The sequence below is a fragment of the Suricata suricatta genome, chromosome 11 (genome assembly GCF_006229205.1).
Source record: "Suricata suricatta isolate VVHF042 chromosome 11, meerkat_22Aug2017_6uvM2_HiC, whole genome shotgun sequence".
NCBI lineage: Eukaryota > Metazoa > Chordata > Mammalia > Carnivora > Herpestidae > Suricata > Suricata suricatta.
Window position 1 is genome coordinate 28848933 of NC_043710.1, and position 19458 is coordinate 28868390.

At 35.8% G+C, this 19458-nt stretch overlaps 1 protein-coding gene across 7 annotated transcripts in view; it reads left to right on the top strand.

The window, feature by feature from the left end:
• IMMP1L (inner mitochondrial membrane peptidase subunit 1) overlaps positions 1–19021 on the top strand; it is an 81746-nt gene extending 62725 nt beyond the window's left edge. For all 7 annotated transcript variants that reach the window (XM_029956257.1, XM_029956256.1, XM_029956259.1 and 4 more), the window contains 2 exons: positions 17963–18073; positions 18859–19021. In XM_029956257.1, coding sequence (XP_029812117.1) covers positions 17963–18073; positions 18859–18927 — 180 coding nt within the window. In that variant the 3' untranslated portion in view covers positions 18928–19021. The remainder of the gene's footprint in view (positions 1–17962; positions 18074–18858) is intronic.
• The last annotated feature ends 437 nt before the right edge of the window (positions 19022–19458 follow it).

Genomic DNA, 19458 nt, shown 5'->3' on the forward strand with positions numbered 1-19458 from the left:
TGACCTTCATCATAGACTCTGCATTCTTTTATACTTCATTTAAAAATGTCAGAATTTTGCATAATATTTCATCTTCATATGATGTTAACATTTCATGAGACACTCTAGGCACACTTAACTTACTTTAGCAACAAGCATATTCTTGAGGCCAGAAATAATTTTGCCAATAGGCAGAAGAACAAAATATATAAATGATGGCATCTACTATCTGTATACTTAAACATCACACAATTGTTGGTGTTTTCTTTTTAAGAGTTATTAGAGGAAGAAAATCAGGGGATTAGATCTTTGCTAAGTAATCTGAGCAAATAATCATAGGACTGTAAGATGTAAATATTTTGAATATTCTATTTAAGGAAATATATTCATCAAATTTTTATGTTCTATGAATCAATAAATTTGAGGACACTGCCATATTGTTCTAGGTATATTCTGTTTACTTTGGTTTGACTTTTCTTTAAGTGACAGATATTATTGTAATACTATTAGCTGTCACTTATTATGTACCTAATCTGTACCAGGTACTGTTGAAACTCTACAAGGCTTAATTTAGGTAATCATCAAAACAGCAACCCAATAAGATAGGAAATAGTAGTATTTGGTAGGTGAGAAGACTGGACAGCAGGGAGGTTAAATAGATTGCCGGTTTCAAACAGCTAGAGAAACAGTTGGAATTCAAACACAAGTAGCCTGGCTCCATCCAAAATTTGTACTCCTTACCATGCTACTACTACTTCTCCCAAAATATCTTCTACTGATTATCAATATACTCTTATCCAGTTGTCCTTCCCCTAAATGTACTTGTCTTCATTATTTATTTATTTATTTATTTTTACAAAGAAAAGGAAGTATTTCTGATAAGGGGCAACTTTGGTCCTGAAAGAGAAGCCACTGATTTTTTGAAGGCTTCCCTGCCTCCACCAGTTTTTCTAGGCTGGGCTTTTCAAGCAATTAGAATTGTGTGGTTATTACAGAATCACTTTAGCAAATGTGCTACATTAATCAAGGTGATTTATAACAAAAATTCATCCAAGTTTGGAGCACTCTGAAGAGATATCCAGACCTTTGCAGGATCTCCCCCTCTAGCGTGCTCCTTTCCAGCTATCTAAGCAGCACACTGGTGTGTACTTTACGAGATGGGTTTCTTTCCCTTACCTATGTATCCTTTTAGGAAAATCATTGTTGTTTATGATGAAGACATTACTATTCAGATCTTGATTGAGTTGCTTGGTAAAGATGATGAATATTACATGTTGTGAATTCCAGGCCAAAAAACAAAAAAAATTATTCTCCTAAGTAGGTGCTTCAGTAAGCAAAACACCAAAATTGTCATTTGGATCCTAGAACTTAGAGTTTAGCATATGAAAGAAATGCCATTGTTCCTAAGTTGGCAAAAAAAGAATATAAACAGATCATTGGTTAAGTGATGTGGAACCATTTTATTCATTGCAGAGTTCTAAAAGTCCATGTGGCAGCAACACTTACAAACCATGATTTATTTTTTACATTAAGCATTTGGAAACCAAGCAGTCCCTATCAGGTGCTGTTCGAGTGGAGTTTGCTCATTTCGATGGTATTGAGGCCAATAATGCATTCTCTGGGTTGTGGGCTAAGCATTGGCTCCTAGCATATGAGCTTCATTTGTGACTTTCAAAGAAACCTATTATACTCAGCTCAAACATCTTGAATAACTTGCCTTTCTATACTACAGGAATTCCTGAATTTGAACTTAAAAGCCACTAATTTGCCAAAAATATTTAATTGGAAGTAGGAGCATTTAGCAAATGCTGCTACCATTGGGGTGCAAGACAGATTCATAGCTTGTTTTCTTGGAATTACTTCTGAACTGCTCTCTGCTTTTTACCTTTCTCATTTTCTGTCCTCCCTACCCCATCACTGATTATTCTCCACACAGATGCTGAAATGATCCTTTTATTAATGGTGCTTTTTAAGTGTAATAATGTTAGTCTTTTGTCCAAAGACCCAAGTGACTTCACATTTCACTCATAAGAAAAGCCTAGGCCTTATAGTATCCTGAAGACCCTGTATGATCATTCTTCCTGCTGCCTGTACTTGCGCTTAAAGCTTTATTGGAATATAGGCACTCTTATTTGTTTACATATTGTCTGTGGCTGCTTTCACAGCAAGAGCAGAGTTGAGTAGTTGTAACAGAGACGATGTGGCCTGCAAAGTTTAGGCTGTTTACTGTCTGCCCTTTACAGAAATAGTTTGCTGACCCTTCAGCAAGGTTCTTCATGGCAAGAATTGTTTTGACCTTGATTTCCCAGCACCTAAACTTTGATTTTACATCTGGTATGTACTTTAAAAATACTAGAAGGGTGGACAAACGTATATATGTGTAGGGTCCAAGCATGTTCTCTTGTAATTTCTGTTCTACTCCCCAATTTCTACTGCAAACTTGCCCCTGAGTGAGTGCATGACGTTACTGGTTCCTGTAGCTCACTCCACTGTATAATACTGTGTTCTAGTAGTCTTCATAGATGTTTTGAAAGTGAAGCTCCTTCCACAGTAGGGCTACCTGACCACCTTCCTTAATTCCAGGTGGAAGTTGAGGAAAATATTAGGATGTCCCTCCCTGTTACTTTGTAGCAGGACAGCAAAGTGCCAATTAAATGTTTCTTTCCCCAAGTGACTTCCATTTGGAATCAGTGATATTTTTTAGCTCTTTTATTAAGCAAACTAAAGTCAGCTGGCTCTGAATTGACTTATCAGTTTGGAATACTCTGATCTAGACTAAATCTTCTAAAGGCATGGTGGATGAGATGCCCTGGACAAACCCCAGCGTTGCCCTAGGAATGCTGTGGTAGTTTTGGTAAGGTGACAGCTAGATTGCCCTAGCAACATGCAGTGCCTGCTCACTAGATTGTATGGTCACGAGAGTTTTCTACATTTCAGTAGAAATTCTGACATATAAGAAATTTTGCACATACAAACTACTATGCAAGTATTTTGTTCTTTTGATCCTTTTATTGGTTGGCAGATTAGCCATGGGTAAAGTTGTTACCTGTAATTGGTAAATGTTCCTTTAAATGTACTTTGCAGTGGTTATTCACTGTAAAATGAATCATAAATCTTTCATATAATTAACTTTATTTATTAGCTTCTCAACCATAGCAGCCACTCTGTATTAAATAGACATATTAATAGGACTGTGATTATGGGGATTTCATTATATTCCTGTAATTAGAGACTCACAGTCTTTCATTGTTATTAAAGGAAACATATCTATACTTATTAGAAAAATTATGGTTTTACTTTATTATTAACCCGTCAAAATATAAGGTCATTTAAAACTTTTTGGTTCTTGCTACCACATATTCCAGTGTTATACACAAAAGGTGAAATGTTCACAAAACAACAGATTGTTAGGTGACTAAGGAATGTATTTCTTACCTTTTTTTTTAATTTTTAATGCTTTGTTTATTTTTGATACAGAGAGAGAGCATGAGAGGGGGAGGGGCAGAGAGAAGGAGACACACAACTGGAAGCAGGCTCCAGGCTCTGAGCTAGCTGTTGGCACAGAGCCTGACGCAGGGCTTGAACCCATGAATGCGAGATATGACCTGAGCCGAAGTCGGAGGTTTAACCGACTGAGCCACTCAGGTGCCCCTATTTTTTACCTTTTTAAAAAAAAATTATAGGAGCGCCTGAGTGGCTCAGTCAGTTAAGCGTCTGGCTTCAGCTCAGGTCATGATCTCACAGTTTGTGGGTTTGAACCCCATGTCAGGCTCTGTGCTGCAGCTAGCTCAGAGCCTGGAGCCTGCTTTGGATTCTGTATCTCCCTCTCTCTTTGACCCTCCCCTGCTCACCCTGTCTCAAAAATAAATAAAAAACATTTAAAAATAAATAAAAATAAAAATAAAAAATTATATTAGTAACAACATCATCATTGTTATTGAGAGAGATATAAGCAATAGAAAACAATTTTACATTTCAGAAAGAACTGACTAAATGTTCTCAAGATATATTGGTGGGATAGTGTTTTTAAAAGGAGAAGTTGTAAATGAGGTAATATGTCAGTGATAAAAACTGTTTTACAGTGTATTGGAAAATATTTCTGCAAAACTGATCAGCAAACTGAAAAACTCACTATTTGGACACCATTAGAAAATGGTCACTGTATAAAGTTAACACTAATAGCCCCTTAATGTGTACTGTGTATTTAGGTTATAGTTCAAATCCTTGAATATCTTAATGCTGTTTTTCTGTTTGTTTAAATGTCATTTACTTTAGCTAAAAGTCACAACCATATGGTCTTCTATTACCACTTGTATTATAAACACAAAAAGTACTTATGCGAAGGGAAAGGAATCATCAGATTGAAAGGGCTTGTTTATTATAAGCTGCTGATACACTAAATCCTTATGTCATTTAAATAGAAGAACTACCTAATAATGTCACTTATTACAACTAGGATATCTAAGCAAGAGACTTGCTTTTTGCAGACTATAGTGATAAAAACCTTTGCTGCACATCCATTTCTCAGCAACGGGTCCCAGGATAATCAATCATGACATACTGCTAATGCCTTGATTGCAGCTGATGTGGAGGAAATATGTTTACTCTTTTGCTAAAGTCAAGTTCACTGCGGAGATGACGTGACTTTTTCATCCTATAGCTAACACAATTCTGAAGATAAATTTGACTTACTGTTTACAATTCTGAGGTGTTTTTCTCCTGATATTAACTTTAAATAATCATCTTTGAGGTCCCCACAATGTAAACATTTTCTGGTGGGTTCTCTGAATGTTTTCAGAATAATTTAATCTTATTTTAATAATAACATATTATAGTTATAGAATTTTATTTTATAGAAATGTATTTTATCATATATGTTTAAATATATACATATGTTCATATACATATGAAGATCAGCATTTGTGCTGAAAGAGTAACAAGTCTTCCTAAAACTATGTTTTGCTCACCTAAATATACTTTAACCACTCAAAGTTGAAAAATCTGTGCCATTGGTGTGAATTGAGGGAGGCGGTTATGCAATTCAGGAAAATGGAAATGTTTATGTATGTTTATCTGAAAGTTATATGAGACCTCTCTACTTTAAGATTGCCTAAAAGGAACTGGGAGAAATTAAGAAGACTGAAATTGTAATGCTGCTGTTCAGTGTCAGCACCTGAAGCAGACTCTGTCTCCAATGGTAGAGAATATATTCCAAGCATCATGTGTTCTAATCTGATACAGTGCTGTGCTGGAAAGCTGTTGTTGCCTAGGTGGAATATGTTGAAATGTCTTTTGAAATAAGCATCTAAAAGAAGTTCTTATGTTACCACTTTGGGTAATTAAGATTCTGTGGGTTTCAGTGACTCACTTAACGTTATTCCATAAATGCAACCTCACTCTACTAAATCATCATCTGACTAAAGTTATAATTGGAAAAGATGAATAACAGATATAACAGTAGGTATGCCTGTCATAAAACAGTTGAAAATTATGAGTTAGCGAGAAACTGTTGGCATTATAAGCCATTGTACTGCTAACCTACATATATGAATACTTCCCTCTTGAATTAGAATTTTCATAACTATTGTAAGCAAACATAGGAATCGTTTAGTTTGGCACAGTTAGTGCCTGCATCCCCACTAAACACACAGGAAGTGCCAACAGAGAGATATGCCTCCTTAAAAGTTAAAGCTGTAAGGTGAGCAATTTAAAATTCTAAGATGCAACTTAGGATTCTGATCTACTTCCTGCAGAAATTAAAGTCTGGCAAATTTTGCCCACCCCTACTGCTTGCTGAGGACCATTTAAGTATATGAATCTCTAAATCAGGAAAGATTAGAGAAACTTTTTGTCATCTGAAGGAACTTGAAATTTGACCTGATTTACCTATGAAAAGAAAGTCAAAGTGGGTGTAGGGACATGGACCAATATGGATTACTGACCTTAAATGCAGATACAGTACCTGCCCCAAACCAGTTGTAGCATGTAGGCATCTTTTCAAATAAGGCTGTGCCCCGAGCAGCTAGAGCCACTGGACTTGGGAGGCAGGGGGGTGGGATGGAAGAGAAGACTTAATGGTCCTCGGCAAGCTGAAGGGATGGGCAGAATGTGCCAGACATTAACTTCACAATTTCCTTTTACTTTTTTTAACTGATGTATTTATTAATTCCATAACTACTTATTGAACACTTACCTGAAGGCCAGAACTACGTTAGAATAGATTAAATCTCTGCCTACAGTACTGTGCAATAGACCTTTCTGCAAAATTGGAATATTCTAGATCTGCACTGTCCATATGGTAACCACTGGACACATGTGGCTGTTGAGCACAGGACACACAGCTAGTGTGTCTGAGGAACTGGATTTGAATTTTATATAAAATGTAAAATTAAAAGCCCACATGCATCACGAGTGGATACCATAATGGACAGTATAGCTCTAGAAGCTAATAGCCAAGTTGGAAGAGCAGACAAAGAATTACAATGTGATGTAATAGAATTATATACAGTGTGCTATGAAAAGTCACAAGACGATATTTATCTGGAATCAATAGGATTTTTCCAGACTGAGGCAGGGGAATAAAACTTGAGTTGAAATTCTAAAGAAGCAGCATATTCATAAGGTTTAGAAGGAAGGGAGAGTGTATCATTGTTATTTGGGCATCTGCCAAAAGTAAGTTCTCCTGTCTGGAACATACAGTGGGGAGAGGTGGGTAGTGAAAAGAAATGAAAAGGTAAACGGCACTCGGTTCCTTATGTGTCTCAAATGGGGAAATAACATTATCAGATACAGTTTTTGAAAATCACCTTTAAAATAAAAACTTTAAAAAATAATAAAAAATAAAACTTTTATTTCTTGTGTAAACCCCAATATTAAATTCTTATAAAAAATAAAAATAAACACTCTGATATTAGGATAGATTAATAGAGGAAAGCTTGGAGTGGGAAAGACTGGAGACTGACAGACCAGTTTATAGGCTGTAAGACATAATTAAGATAATAACATTAAGAATGGAAACCGGTACAGAGTTTGGAGAAAGAGTAAGGAAATGTCTAGACAGGATTGGATGCTGAAAGAAATGGAATTGAAGGGCTTAAAACGGAGCCATCTTTCTGGATTTAGGAATAGGAGTAGGTGGAACATTAGGAGATTCTGGGGGACATGTTAATTTGGGAAATGAAGAGAAGATATAGCTTATCTAATAAGCTTAAGAAACTTTATTTTAAATTAATACTGTAGCAACTAAATTATTGTAAGTAGGAAAAAAAAACAAGGGCTTTCCTAGAATAACATTTGAGTATACAATTCCCTTCTGGATGTCCACAGTGTATTCTCATGACCTCTTAGTTAAAACAATGTCTTGGTGCTCTCAGCCCTCAGAGATCAGTCTTAACTTTTTGAAGATCTCCAGCTATTCTCCTCTTTGTACCTTATTACATCATTGCAAAAAATGCCATCTGTCACCCACTAGTCTAACTTGGAATTTTGTATTCACAAAGCTAGGTTTCCTTCTAAATACTTTCCAAGGTATGGTGCATTAGAGTTGTGGTTTTGATGAATAAAACACAAGTGAAAGAAGTATTACCTGTAAGAAAAACATGCAACATAATGCCGTGTGTGTGTGTGTGTGTGTGTTTTAAGGCATTAGAAACATCAAATACAAAAAGATCTACGTATTTCATTCAGTTACTTCTTCTTTGGAATATAGACTCTTTTCTACCCCAGATTTTCTATTTCTCATACCATACCAGGTGCTATATAAGCTTTCTAGCCAATATCTATATGAAACAGTTATGTATAGGAACCATAGGGAATGGAAAAGAGCCACATTCATTCATCTATAGGAGTAAATTCATATAGGGATGAGTTTTGACTTTGGGAAGAATTATTTGAAGTCCTAGGAATCAAAATTTTGTTGGAACATGATAGTGCATATTTTGTTCAGTATGTGTCTGATTTGCTGTTTAGCCTTTTCTGAGAGCATGAGAAAATTCATTATTTACATGTTTATTCTACTACTCTCTGATATACCCTGTGTTACATTAAGTTAGGCTCATCCTTTGGAATATGAGAGCCAGAATGTATACATTAGGCTATATTAAAATGAAGCTACAGAGTCTTGAAATGAGAATTGAGATGTTTCTTTTAAGTACCAATCCAAAAACAAAACAGTAACATTATTTTACAAGTAGAACAGAAAAGAAGAACAAAATAATGTGTTGTCCTAGAAAAAATACTATAGGATTGGGACATTCATACTAGATGGCTATGATGGCCAAGCATATTTGTTGCCTGCGGCCATACCACCTAGAATGTACCTGATCTCGGAAGCTAAGCAGGGTCAGGCCAGGTTAGCACTTGGATGGAAAAGGCATATTTGTTGGCTTCAGTCCTAACACCTCCCCCTCCCCTCCCCCCGATGTATTTTCTGACTAGTTGGTATACAGTTCTATAGAAGTGCATGCTTCACAAGGAGAGCCTAAGCATTTGATACTTAATAAACATTGCTTGAGATACCTGTTGAAAAAACAAAATGGTAGTCTGTACTACATTTGGGAGATTTGATCTTAAGAACTGAATTTCATTACATCAGCATAATTAAGGGACACCTGGCTGGTTCTGTCGGAAGAGCATGTGACTCTTGATCTCTGGGGTTGTGAGTCTGAGCCCCAGAGATTATTGTGGCATCTGTTCACAATGTACGTTCTTAATTATACTGACTTCAAGTCCTGGCTAGTACCAGAACTATATAATTGAATACAACATAAAAAAAAATACCAAAAACGTAAAATAAAATTGCAAAGCACAGTTCACTTTTCAGAGAACTCGGTAGATTGCATAGGAAACCAGGGACAAGGTCAGCCCATCAGACCCCATTCATACCCGCTGCCCCAGCAGTATCACCCATTCATACCAGCTGGGGCAGTGGTAACCACAATAGCTAATATTTGGTGAGCACCTACTGGGTACCAGGAGCCTTGTGTGTTATTTCATTTGGTTCTCAAAAATACTTCTGTAAGGTATTTATTAGTCTCAATTATATAGATGTTTAACCTGTCCAAGGTACTTAACCTAGTGGGTGGCAGAGCTACATTTTGAACTCAGGACTCCTGCTCTGTAGACTGTATCTTTTAACCACTGTGCTTAGACAGCCCATCAGAAATTCCTCTTCAGGCTGGATGGAGGAATTAAGTACTTGTGGAGCTTAGCTTGCAATAGCTGTGAGAATGAGCAAGTCAAGTCTTAGATTAAGCTCTAAACCTATTCAGCAGGCAGATGCTCAATAATGAAAGAACCTATTAGTAAAAAGCATTCCCCCACCATTACTCCAACCTGGAGCTGTAGCTTTTTGGAACTTTTGTGAAATTCCTCTTTGGTAATAATTGGCTAATGAACCCAAGGTGGCATGTTTTTAAGTAGGGAAGAAGAGTAACAGGCCCCATGAATGATGCAGATAGGACAGTAGTAAGTCAGCATATAAATGGGGAGAAAAAGAAGCAGGACGGCCCAGAAATAGTACCCACTGCAACAACCAGTGTATTAACTGTTCCATGCCTGGTCCTTAGAAATGTTAATCCTTTTGTCAAGCATCTAGTGTTTGGGAGTACCACCATCAGGACTCCAGGTAGACAAATGTGGGCAAGAAGTTGTGCCGAGGAGAATGTCAGTGAAAATAGAATGTGAAACTGTTCATTGAGTTTGGCTTTCAAAGATACCCATAACTGACAGTGGAGACTCCCATTTATTGAAATTAAAGATTAACAAGGTTTTCTGTGCCCTATGTTATCAAAAGCTCTTCTACTTGATTGTCTCTAGGAGGATTCGGTGCTTCACTTTCTGTCACGTATCTTTCTTTATAGCGTTCGTTGGTGTTAGAGGAAGAGTAAATTCCCAACAATTATTGACAGTGTATCTAATTTTGCTTTTGCATGAACCATACTAATACTGGGTTTTATGAAGTTCTCTTAGAACTATATGATAAATTATTTTCTTTCCAGTAGCTTGTGTGCACAGCATCTAACCATGGCTATGCTTTGGTTACGGAAGTCATGATTAAGCAGAATATGCATTAACCACATAATGGTATATAGTAATTTGACTTGACCCTGCTTAACTGGAAGGTAGTAACATAAAAAACAAATTTTTGGGTCACCTGGGTGGCTCAGTCGGTTGAGCATCCGACTTTGGCCCAGGTCATGATCTCACGGTTTGTTCCTTCAAGCCCCGCATCAGGCTCTGTGCTGACTGCTCGCTGAGAGCCTGGAGCCTGCTTCAGATTCTGTCTCGTTGTCTCTCTGCACCTCCCTTGTTCACGCTCTGTCTCTTTCTGTCTTTCAAAAATAAACATATAAAAGAAGATTAAAAGAATTTTTGGCATTAATTGTTAGAATGAAATGACAGTAAAATGAAATGTACATTCATCATATGGGCTTTTTTCCAGGGTAGGGAAATTTTGCATTTTTATATTTCACATTTATTCCAGGAAACCCAAAACAAAATCTTTAAAATACATGTGGAAAATTACATACCCTTAAGATTAAAGTGTTATAATGTATCACCCCTTTTACTTTTGCCAAAAAGAAGGCTTTATCTGATTGCTTTCGCGAAATGTGTGTCCCCTCTCCTTTTCTTTTATAATTCAGGAAGAGGAAAGAAATGTCAAAAAAGGATTCCAAAGACTTTATCCTTCTCCTTGTCTTCATGAGTTTTGTTTGTTTCTTTAACTACTGTTTCCCTTTTCATTCATAGTCATTTTAGAAACCTTACTGAGGCATGAGTAGTAGCAGGTCAGTGCACACACTACCTTTGTTGGCTATAAATTATAAAACATCTGGTAAACTGGGTTAATTAACAATTTGTTATTAGGGTTCTCTGGTTTTTGAAATTTTTGAAAGGTCAGACATACAAATAATCTTCAGTTGGAACTTTTTCTTAAATAGATTTTTTGCTTAAATAGATGAGTTTGCAGTTTAGCAAATGTGTAATTTGATATTGTGGACTCTTGCATCAGATTTCACTTGAATCAAGAAAAGTAACACCTGTGGGTTGGTTCACAAAGCCTCTTTTGTTGAATGGACACCCGCAGGCCATGAGGCAATTACATTTGTTGCTTGTAATAAAGGAGGCACTTAACTAGACCTCAGTAAGTACAGCTAAGAACTAGAGGCTTGATTCTTTTGTCCAGCCCTAAGATTAGGTTTTATCATACATCAGGAAGTAAACCTCTGACGTAGAAAGAAAAAACAAGAATGTTTAAGGGTTCTTTCAATGATTTAAAATTTAGCCCTAAAGTTAGCCCTGAGAAAATTCAGATTAGAGCCAAAGTAAAAATTTCTATGTGGTATTCATTGTAAACATGTTCATATATTCTTACTCATTTTGCAAATTCATGCAAGTTGGTATGGCAGATTTGCAAATGTATGAAAAGGAAAAATAATCTAACCACTTAAAGTTTTTGGTTATGAGAAGGAATGAACAAAGCATGGATAGAATAAGGAATTTCCATTTTTGGTAATTTGCAAACATTTATTATAAATTAGTTTATTGGAGTCCTTTCTACTTCAGTTGGAAAGTTATAAAAGCTCTTTTTAAAATACATTTTAAACTACCATTTTATCTTTTATAAATATATAATAAGATAAATATAAAATAAGATAAATATATCTTTTATCTTATTATAATATTGCTATATAATTTTTTTCTCTTAACTGGTTTGAATTTCCAATTTAGTGATAAACAGTAGGTTATCCCATAGATGTAACTGTGTTTTGAGTTAGAAAGAAAATTTTTGTTCTGTTTCTTGCCTCAGTGTATATCAGAAAGGTGAGGTTTTAAGTTTTGGACCCATACCAAAAATGTGTTGTACTTTAGGTTTATTTAAACAGATGAGTTCTTAGACTAATATTTTAGTTATCCAGAGATCTGGTAACAATAGTGCTAATTGCAGTCATTTATTTGTACTATACAAAGAAACAGAACCTTCTATGTAGATTGGAAATTAGGTCCCTCTCTACACTATCAAAAGCCAAAAAAAAAAAAATCAAAGCTCATCCTAACCTGCATTGGGATGGACAGTGTGCTCTTTCCAAAAAGTACAAGTATCACTGAAAGGAGCTGGCATATTAAGATACATGTATGTGCGTGCCTATATGTATATACATTAAGCCCCTGTTGACCTAAGTTTTTTACTTTATTGTAATGCTGCAAAAGTGACACATATTCAGTAGAAACGTACTTCAAATTTTGAATTTCGATCTTTTCCTGGGCTGATGTGCAGTAGGATACTCTCGTGGTGCTGGGAAGCAGCAAGTGACCTACAGTTTTCAGTCAGCCCCACGATCGAGAGGGTAAAGTGACTATTTGCAACCAACCACCTTGGACCATACAGCCATTCTGTTTTTCACTTTCAGTGCAGCATTCAGTAAATTACCTGAGCTATTCCACACTTGATTATAAAATAGGCTTGTGTTGGGTGACTTTTGCTCAAGTGTAGGCTAATGTAAGTGTTGTAAGCGTGTTTAAAGTAGTCTAGGCTAAGCTGTGGAGTCTAGTAGGTTAGGTGTATTAAATGTGTTTTCCACTTACAATTGATCCTTAAACAACATAGGTCCATGTACATGTGGATTTTTTACATTATGGAACTGTAAATGTCATTTTTCATCTTTACGTCTTTCTGAACATTTTCTTTTCTCCACCTTATTTTATTGTAAGACACAATATATAATACATATATAAAATACATGTTAATTGACTATGTCGTCAGTAACCCCTCAACAATGACTATTAGTAGTTAAGTTTTGGGGGAGGTCAAAGGTATACAAGAATTTTCAACTAGGGAGAGAAGCCAAACACTTCACTTACATCAAAACTTTCAGTTCTTACCAAAAGTATTCTCTTCATGTTACTATGAAGTATGCCAAGAAACAGACTTTTAAAATTAGATGATTTGAACATTTGTTTCTAGCAATGATGAAGTAACTTATGCTGAATTTGCTGTCCTGTCATAAATAACTAGAAAATCGGACAAAATGTGAAACGACTGTTCTCAGAGAATGCAGAAGCAGGAAGTATGGGACGGATTCCTAAAAGAGGAGAAATAAACAAGGCAAACCCTTTACTTGTTCCTAATTCCCCTATAAGGCAGGTCTTTCAGAAGATACTGAAGTAAAATTTAAGGCAAGGATAGTGGTTTTGCTGAGTTGAAGAGACAGAGACTGGAATAGAGGGAAGTTTAAGTAGTTGGAACTTAGGCATCAAATGGTCTAGGAAAACAGCTACCGAATGATCAACATAAATCTCCATAGATGTTCTCTTGCTTTTGTGCTGAGTACTAAATTGTATCTATTTATGGTAAAACCTGAAACTGAGCAAAGAATGAGTGGGGAGCTGAGCAATTCCCAGAGCTCACAGGGGGCTGAGAGCCACTGGAGTTCTGACCAGCCGAGCAGGTAGAGCTCAGTGAAGATCCAGCATATTCAGTAGAGACCCCAGAATATCATGCCTTAGTAGGAGGCCTCAAGTAGTCCTTAGCATAAAGTGTGAGATAGACCCAACTAAATTGCTTAAAAACAGGGCTTGAAAGGAATAAGCTCATCCATGGCTAACTTAACCACTTACCCCTAAACAAGCAGACCTTCTCAACATTCAACAAACACATTCTAAGGAAAGACAACAAAATCCACTCAACAAATGAATGTCCAGCGTAATCACAAATTATTAGATAGGTGAAGAAGTATGAAAGTGTAACCAATAACCAGAAGAAAAATCAATTAAATAGATCCAGAAAAGAAAGAAGTAATGGAATTAATAGACCTGTGCTTTAAAACACCAATTCTAAATATTTTCGAGGATCTTGAGCATGAACATAATGAGGAAAGAAATTGTAAATATAAGAGAACCAGATGAAATTTCTAGAGCTTAGAAGACATTGTATAGTCTTTATAAGAGATTATACTGCAAAGGAAAAAAGATCCTCGACTATGAGAAAGTATTTGGAATACCTGTCAAAGGACTTACACTCAAGGTAAAAAAGGGATTCTTAAAATGAGTAAGAACCCATTTTTTAAAATGAGCAAAATATTTTAATAGACACTCACAGAAGATATGCTAATAGGCACAAGAAAAAATGCTCAGAGAAATGCAAATGAAATACCAGTAAATTACTAGGGTGGAAAAATTTTTTTTGTAAGTTTAGTTTTAGGAAAGAGGGAATGCACACACACGTGCATCAGTTGGGGAGGGGCAGAGAGAGAGGGAGAGAGAGAATCCGAAGCCGACTGCATGCTGACAGCACAAAGCCTGATGTGGGGCTCAATCCCATAAACCATAAGATAATGACCAGAGTTAAAAATCAACAGTTGGACACTTAACCACTGGGCACCCCCAGGTGCCCCTAGAATGGCAAAAAAATTTTTAAAGGAAAATATCAAGGTTGAGGAGCAACCAGAATATTCATACATTGCTGTTGGGAGTGTAAAATGATTTAATTCCTTCAGAAAGTTTAAGGTTAAGCATATACTTATGGCCCAGGAATTCTACCCTTGGTATTTACTGAAAAGAAATGGATTTACACAGTAATGTTTATAGTGCATTATTTATTTGAAGCCCCAAACTTCAAAGAAAAATATCCATCAATAGATTCGTGGGCAAACATTGTGATTTACAATAAAATACTATTTAGAGATAAAAGGGAATGAATGACTGATACATACAGCATGGATTAATCATAAAAAAAATTGCTGAACAAAAGCCAGACACAAAATAGTATTGTACAGTACAATCTTGTTTCTATGAAATTTAGGACCAGGTCAAACTAGTTTCTAGTCACAGATCTCATTAGTTGCTTGGTACTGGGATGGGAACTTTTTGGCATGATGGAAATGTTTAACATCTTGATTGTGATTAACAGTTACATAGGTGTACACACTTTCCAAACTAGTGTCAGACTTGAAATGAGTGCTTTTTGCTGTATATAATAAGTATACATCTATAAGACTGATTTTTAACGTGTACATCCTTACATAAGCGGAATAATTTCTACATCAATTTTTTTTTTTTACTGGAGAATAAGTAATTGACAGGTCAGCAAAGGTGATTGCTTTGATTTTAAAAGATCCACATGTAGAGTTTTTCCTTTATATATAGAAGCTCTTCTTAAAGAGCTCATCTGTGATGATGAGGTTATTTTCTGTGTACTTTATACCAAGCACTGATGTCTGTGAGATATAGAGGATATTCCTTTACTCTAAGCAGACAAATGGGGATCAGAATGTATAAGCTTCAGATAAATGGGAGTTAGCATGTCCCATATTTAAACCAACTTCTATTAATATCAACACGAGTACTTCACAAGTTGGTTTAAGGAGATGAGCTGTGTGTGTGTGTGTGTGTGTGTGTGTGTGTGTGTGTGTTTTAATTAAATGAACCAGAAAGCCATGTATACATACTGGCTTGCATTACTATTCCCTCCCTTTTGTTCCACCCCTTGCAAATAAGGACTAGGTAAAGGTAGTCTGGGGACACAGTCTTCCAAAGACTTCTGGTAATATGTTCTGGGTTTCTCTTAGCATATTCTTTTCTGTATTTGTTAGTTATACCAGAGGTAACACTTCATCACTTTATTTAGCTAACTTGGAAGAAACTTAGGTCATACAAAAGTGGTTGTGCTTTACAATAATTTTTTTTTCAATTTAAAAAGTTTTTTTGAAAGAGCCAGCATAAGCAGGGGAGGGGCAGAGAGAGAGGCATACAGAATTGGAAACTGGTTACATGCTCTGAGCTGTCAGCACAGAGCCTGACCTGGAGCTCAAACCCACGAACTGTGAAATCATGACCTGAGCTGAAGTCGATGCTTAACCAACTGAGCCACCCAGGTGCGCCAAGAATTTCTACTTACTAATATTACCACCAAATTTTGGAGTTCTAGTTTTGGCTTAGGTGTTGCAAAAAATAAAGATCATGGCATGAATACTGTCTATTCGCTTATTTAGTCATAAGATAGTAGACTTACACAAAAGCCTGCAAGCAGGTTAATAAGATGATGTAATCCGGGGCCCCAAGAAAGGCAGACTTTATGGTCAGTTCTCTAAACGGTCAAGAGTATTTGGTGTGGGCAGGCAAGAATGGGGAAACTTCATGGAGAAATGGAATACATATTGGATCCTGGCTTATTACCTATTTTTTAGAACTCAGAAACAAACATATATTAAGGAGAAAACTATAGAAATTTAAACATAAAAGATATTATAGCTTCTCCCAGAGTAGTACTTTGAGAGTATGTTCATGACACATGGCTTTTCCAAATATACTATTTTGTTATTTTTTTCATTTATGACCAGAGATGGATTCGCTCCTCTACTTGAACAATATTAAGCTTCACTGCACATAAATCCATTTATATAGGTATGAACTAGTCTTGCTTTTGACTCTAGAACCTATAACTAGTTCCACTAGTGATTGTGAATGAAAGTGAATGATTTTATAGTATTTGATATTCTTTCAGGAAACTTCTTTCTCTACAAGTAGATTTAACATTTAAATCCATCTAAATGAAAATCATTAACTTGATTTGTTTTGGGCAAATATTTCTGCATAAAACGTTCCAAAATTATATAATTCCTGATGTAAAGTGAAATTCAGATTTTACATTCTTGTTGTACACATTCATTTTTCCCAACGGTAATATGGGTGTTTGGGGGAAGAAATGAAAAATAGGCAGATCACACAGGATTTTTAAGACAGTGAACACACTCTATGATCATGATAAATACATGGTCATACATTGGCTGGACCCAAAGAATGTACAACGCCAAGAGTGAACCCTACGTTAGCTCTGGACTTTGAGTGATTATGATGTTAATGTGGGTTTACCAAGTGTAACAAGTATACCCCTGTGATAGTGGATGTCAGTAGTAGGGGAGGTTATGCCTGTGTTGGGGTAGGGGCTAGGTGGAAATGTCTGTACCTTCCTCTCAATTGTGCTGTGAACCTTAAACTGCCCTAAAAAAATATTTAAAAAAAAACAGTGATTTGTAACATTTTTTTTAATATTGCAGTCATTTCTTATTAAACCCAATAGGGGTATTTTTCTTCAAACAAGGTCCTCAAGTAATAAATAGCCAGTCAAAAGAAAGTAACACTTGAGTAACACTTTAAGATAATTGCTGCAGAGTAATTTTTAAATATATTCCGTATCACAGAGGGCATTTTTTAAAGCAATGTGTTCTAAATATTATTATGGTTGACATTGAGTAAAAATTTAAACTTATGTTATTTACCAGTTGATACATGGGACATATAGGGGATAAGGTCTTTCATTTAGTAGAAGGTCACCATCATTAATTTACAACTGATGATTTTAAAATAGGTCCTTCTAGTTCTTGATGGTCATTATTGAAATATAATGCATTGAAGATATGACCTGTACAAAGGCAGAACAGGGATCTTAATTAGAATTCTGACAAGCCCACTCCAATAAAATGATGAGATTATTTGTAATTGATGTCACAATCAATTACCATTTAGTTCATCATGAGCATTCTAATAGGTCTGGCCCTGGTACTGGCCCCAGGATGTTGCTGAGTGAGTGGCTGCCCTGCTTATGCTGTTATAGAGACAGGAGGGCACATTTTCAGTCAGCATCCTAATGACCTCTTTTGAAGTCTATTAAATTAATGACCCTGTCACACTGTTTTGATCTCTTATAACCTCAGTTTGGGGTTTGTGTAACAAATTAATGTTTGGGAACCACTTGGCAAAAAAGATCTTTTAAAATGTTGAAACCTTAACGTTACTTACTAATATTCAGTAAAAGAGATTTTATTGTGCAACAGATAAAAGCAAAAATACAAACTACAGGGTTTGTATGTATTTTATAAGTGAGAACTTTAAGACTTATCTCCGTACAACCAAAAGACATGCTTTTTATAGTATCCAAATCTGTTTTTTTCTCTCTTAAAGGGGCTGCTTTCTTCTCTAATTCTAGGTGCCAACGGGTCATGTGTGGTTAGAAGGTGATAATCTACAGAATTCTACAGATTCTAGGTATTATGGACCTATTCCATATGGACTAATAAGAGGACGTATCTTTTTCAAGGTACTATTTTCTGCTTGAAATGTAGGATTTCTTCTTTGAGCAGGAAAAAATTTCTTTCAAAATGACCTTGAAATACTCAGGCTGTCAGTGGACTCAACTGTAGCAGTGACAACATTTAGGAACCTGCTGGCCGTCAAAGCCATAAACATTACCCTTTCCCCCACTGAGCTAGGTAATTAAGAGTAATTTTTTGTTTGAATAATAAAAGTTTAAACTACCTTAGTTATAAGAAGCCTTTAACTTAAATCTTCAAAATGTAATTCTTTCTCCTAGAACTTTTACAGTGATATTCTTGGGCATAAATTAATAATGTATTTGCAGAAGAGCAGTGTCGAGTCAGACAAAACACCTGCGAGGCAGGTGGAAATCCCAGTCCAGTACACCGAGTGAGATGGTCTTAACTGTGGTTACAAATGTATGACTCTTAGGAAAGATTCTTTTCTCTGGCATCTCTTTTTTGCCACAAGTGGTAAGAAGAAACACATATGAATACTTGGGTTGTTGAATAATTTTCAGGATTCTTTGTACTTATGCAGATGTTGTTATAGTCAAATACTTAGGTCCAGGGTCACTGTATTTGAGGGTAGTAAAACAAAACACAGACACACATATTTATATTCTTACTTGCTAAAGTCTTCTTTTGACATAATTTGTTCTTGACTAAACAATAAGGCGAAAGTGTTTCATATATGGCACAGAGAAAATGGATGAGTAAAAAAAGAGAGTACGATGATGATACAACATCACTTTCATTAATGGTCTTCAATCACATTTTGATTTTACAGATTTGGCCTCTGAGTGATTTTGGATTTCTACGTGAGAGCCCTAATGGCCACAGATTTTCTGACGATTAGCAAGAATTTATTCTTTTGATTTTTCTCTCCTATTCAAGCGAATTTATTATTGCCATTGAAACCATGTACTTACTAATAAATGATCTGGTATTTAGTTTTAGTCATTTTAATATTTAAATGTAAAGAATAAGCGACACACACTGCAAGCTCTGTTAGATCAAAATATACGGATACAAATGTGATCCAAAGTAAGCCCTCTAGGTTTTATGATAAACATAAAATATTTTTTGGGAAAAACCTGGGTGACAACCTCACTTTTGAACTTTTGGTTTTATAGGTATAGTGAAAGTAATCTTCTCTTGAATATGCCTCATACTTTAGCTACGTTTACAAGTCAGAGTAGTAACTAGCCCTGTAAGTCTAAACCAACATTAAATACCATGAGTTCAACCTAATAAAAAGCTGCTAAGTCACATGCTTGGTTCACTCTTTGGAAATTAAGTAATGAAGTTTCAGTGATCCCATAAAAGAGTCCTCAAAAATTTTTTAAATGAGTTCTGACTATACTGTGCATAGAGTATCAAATATAGA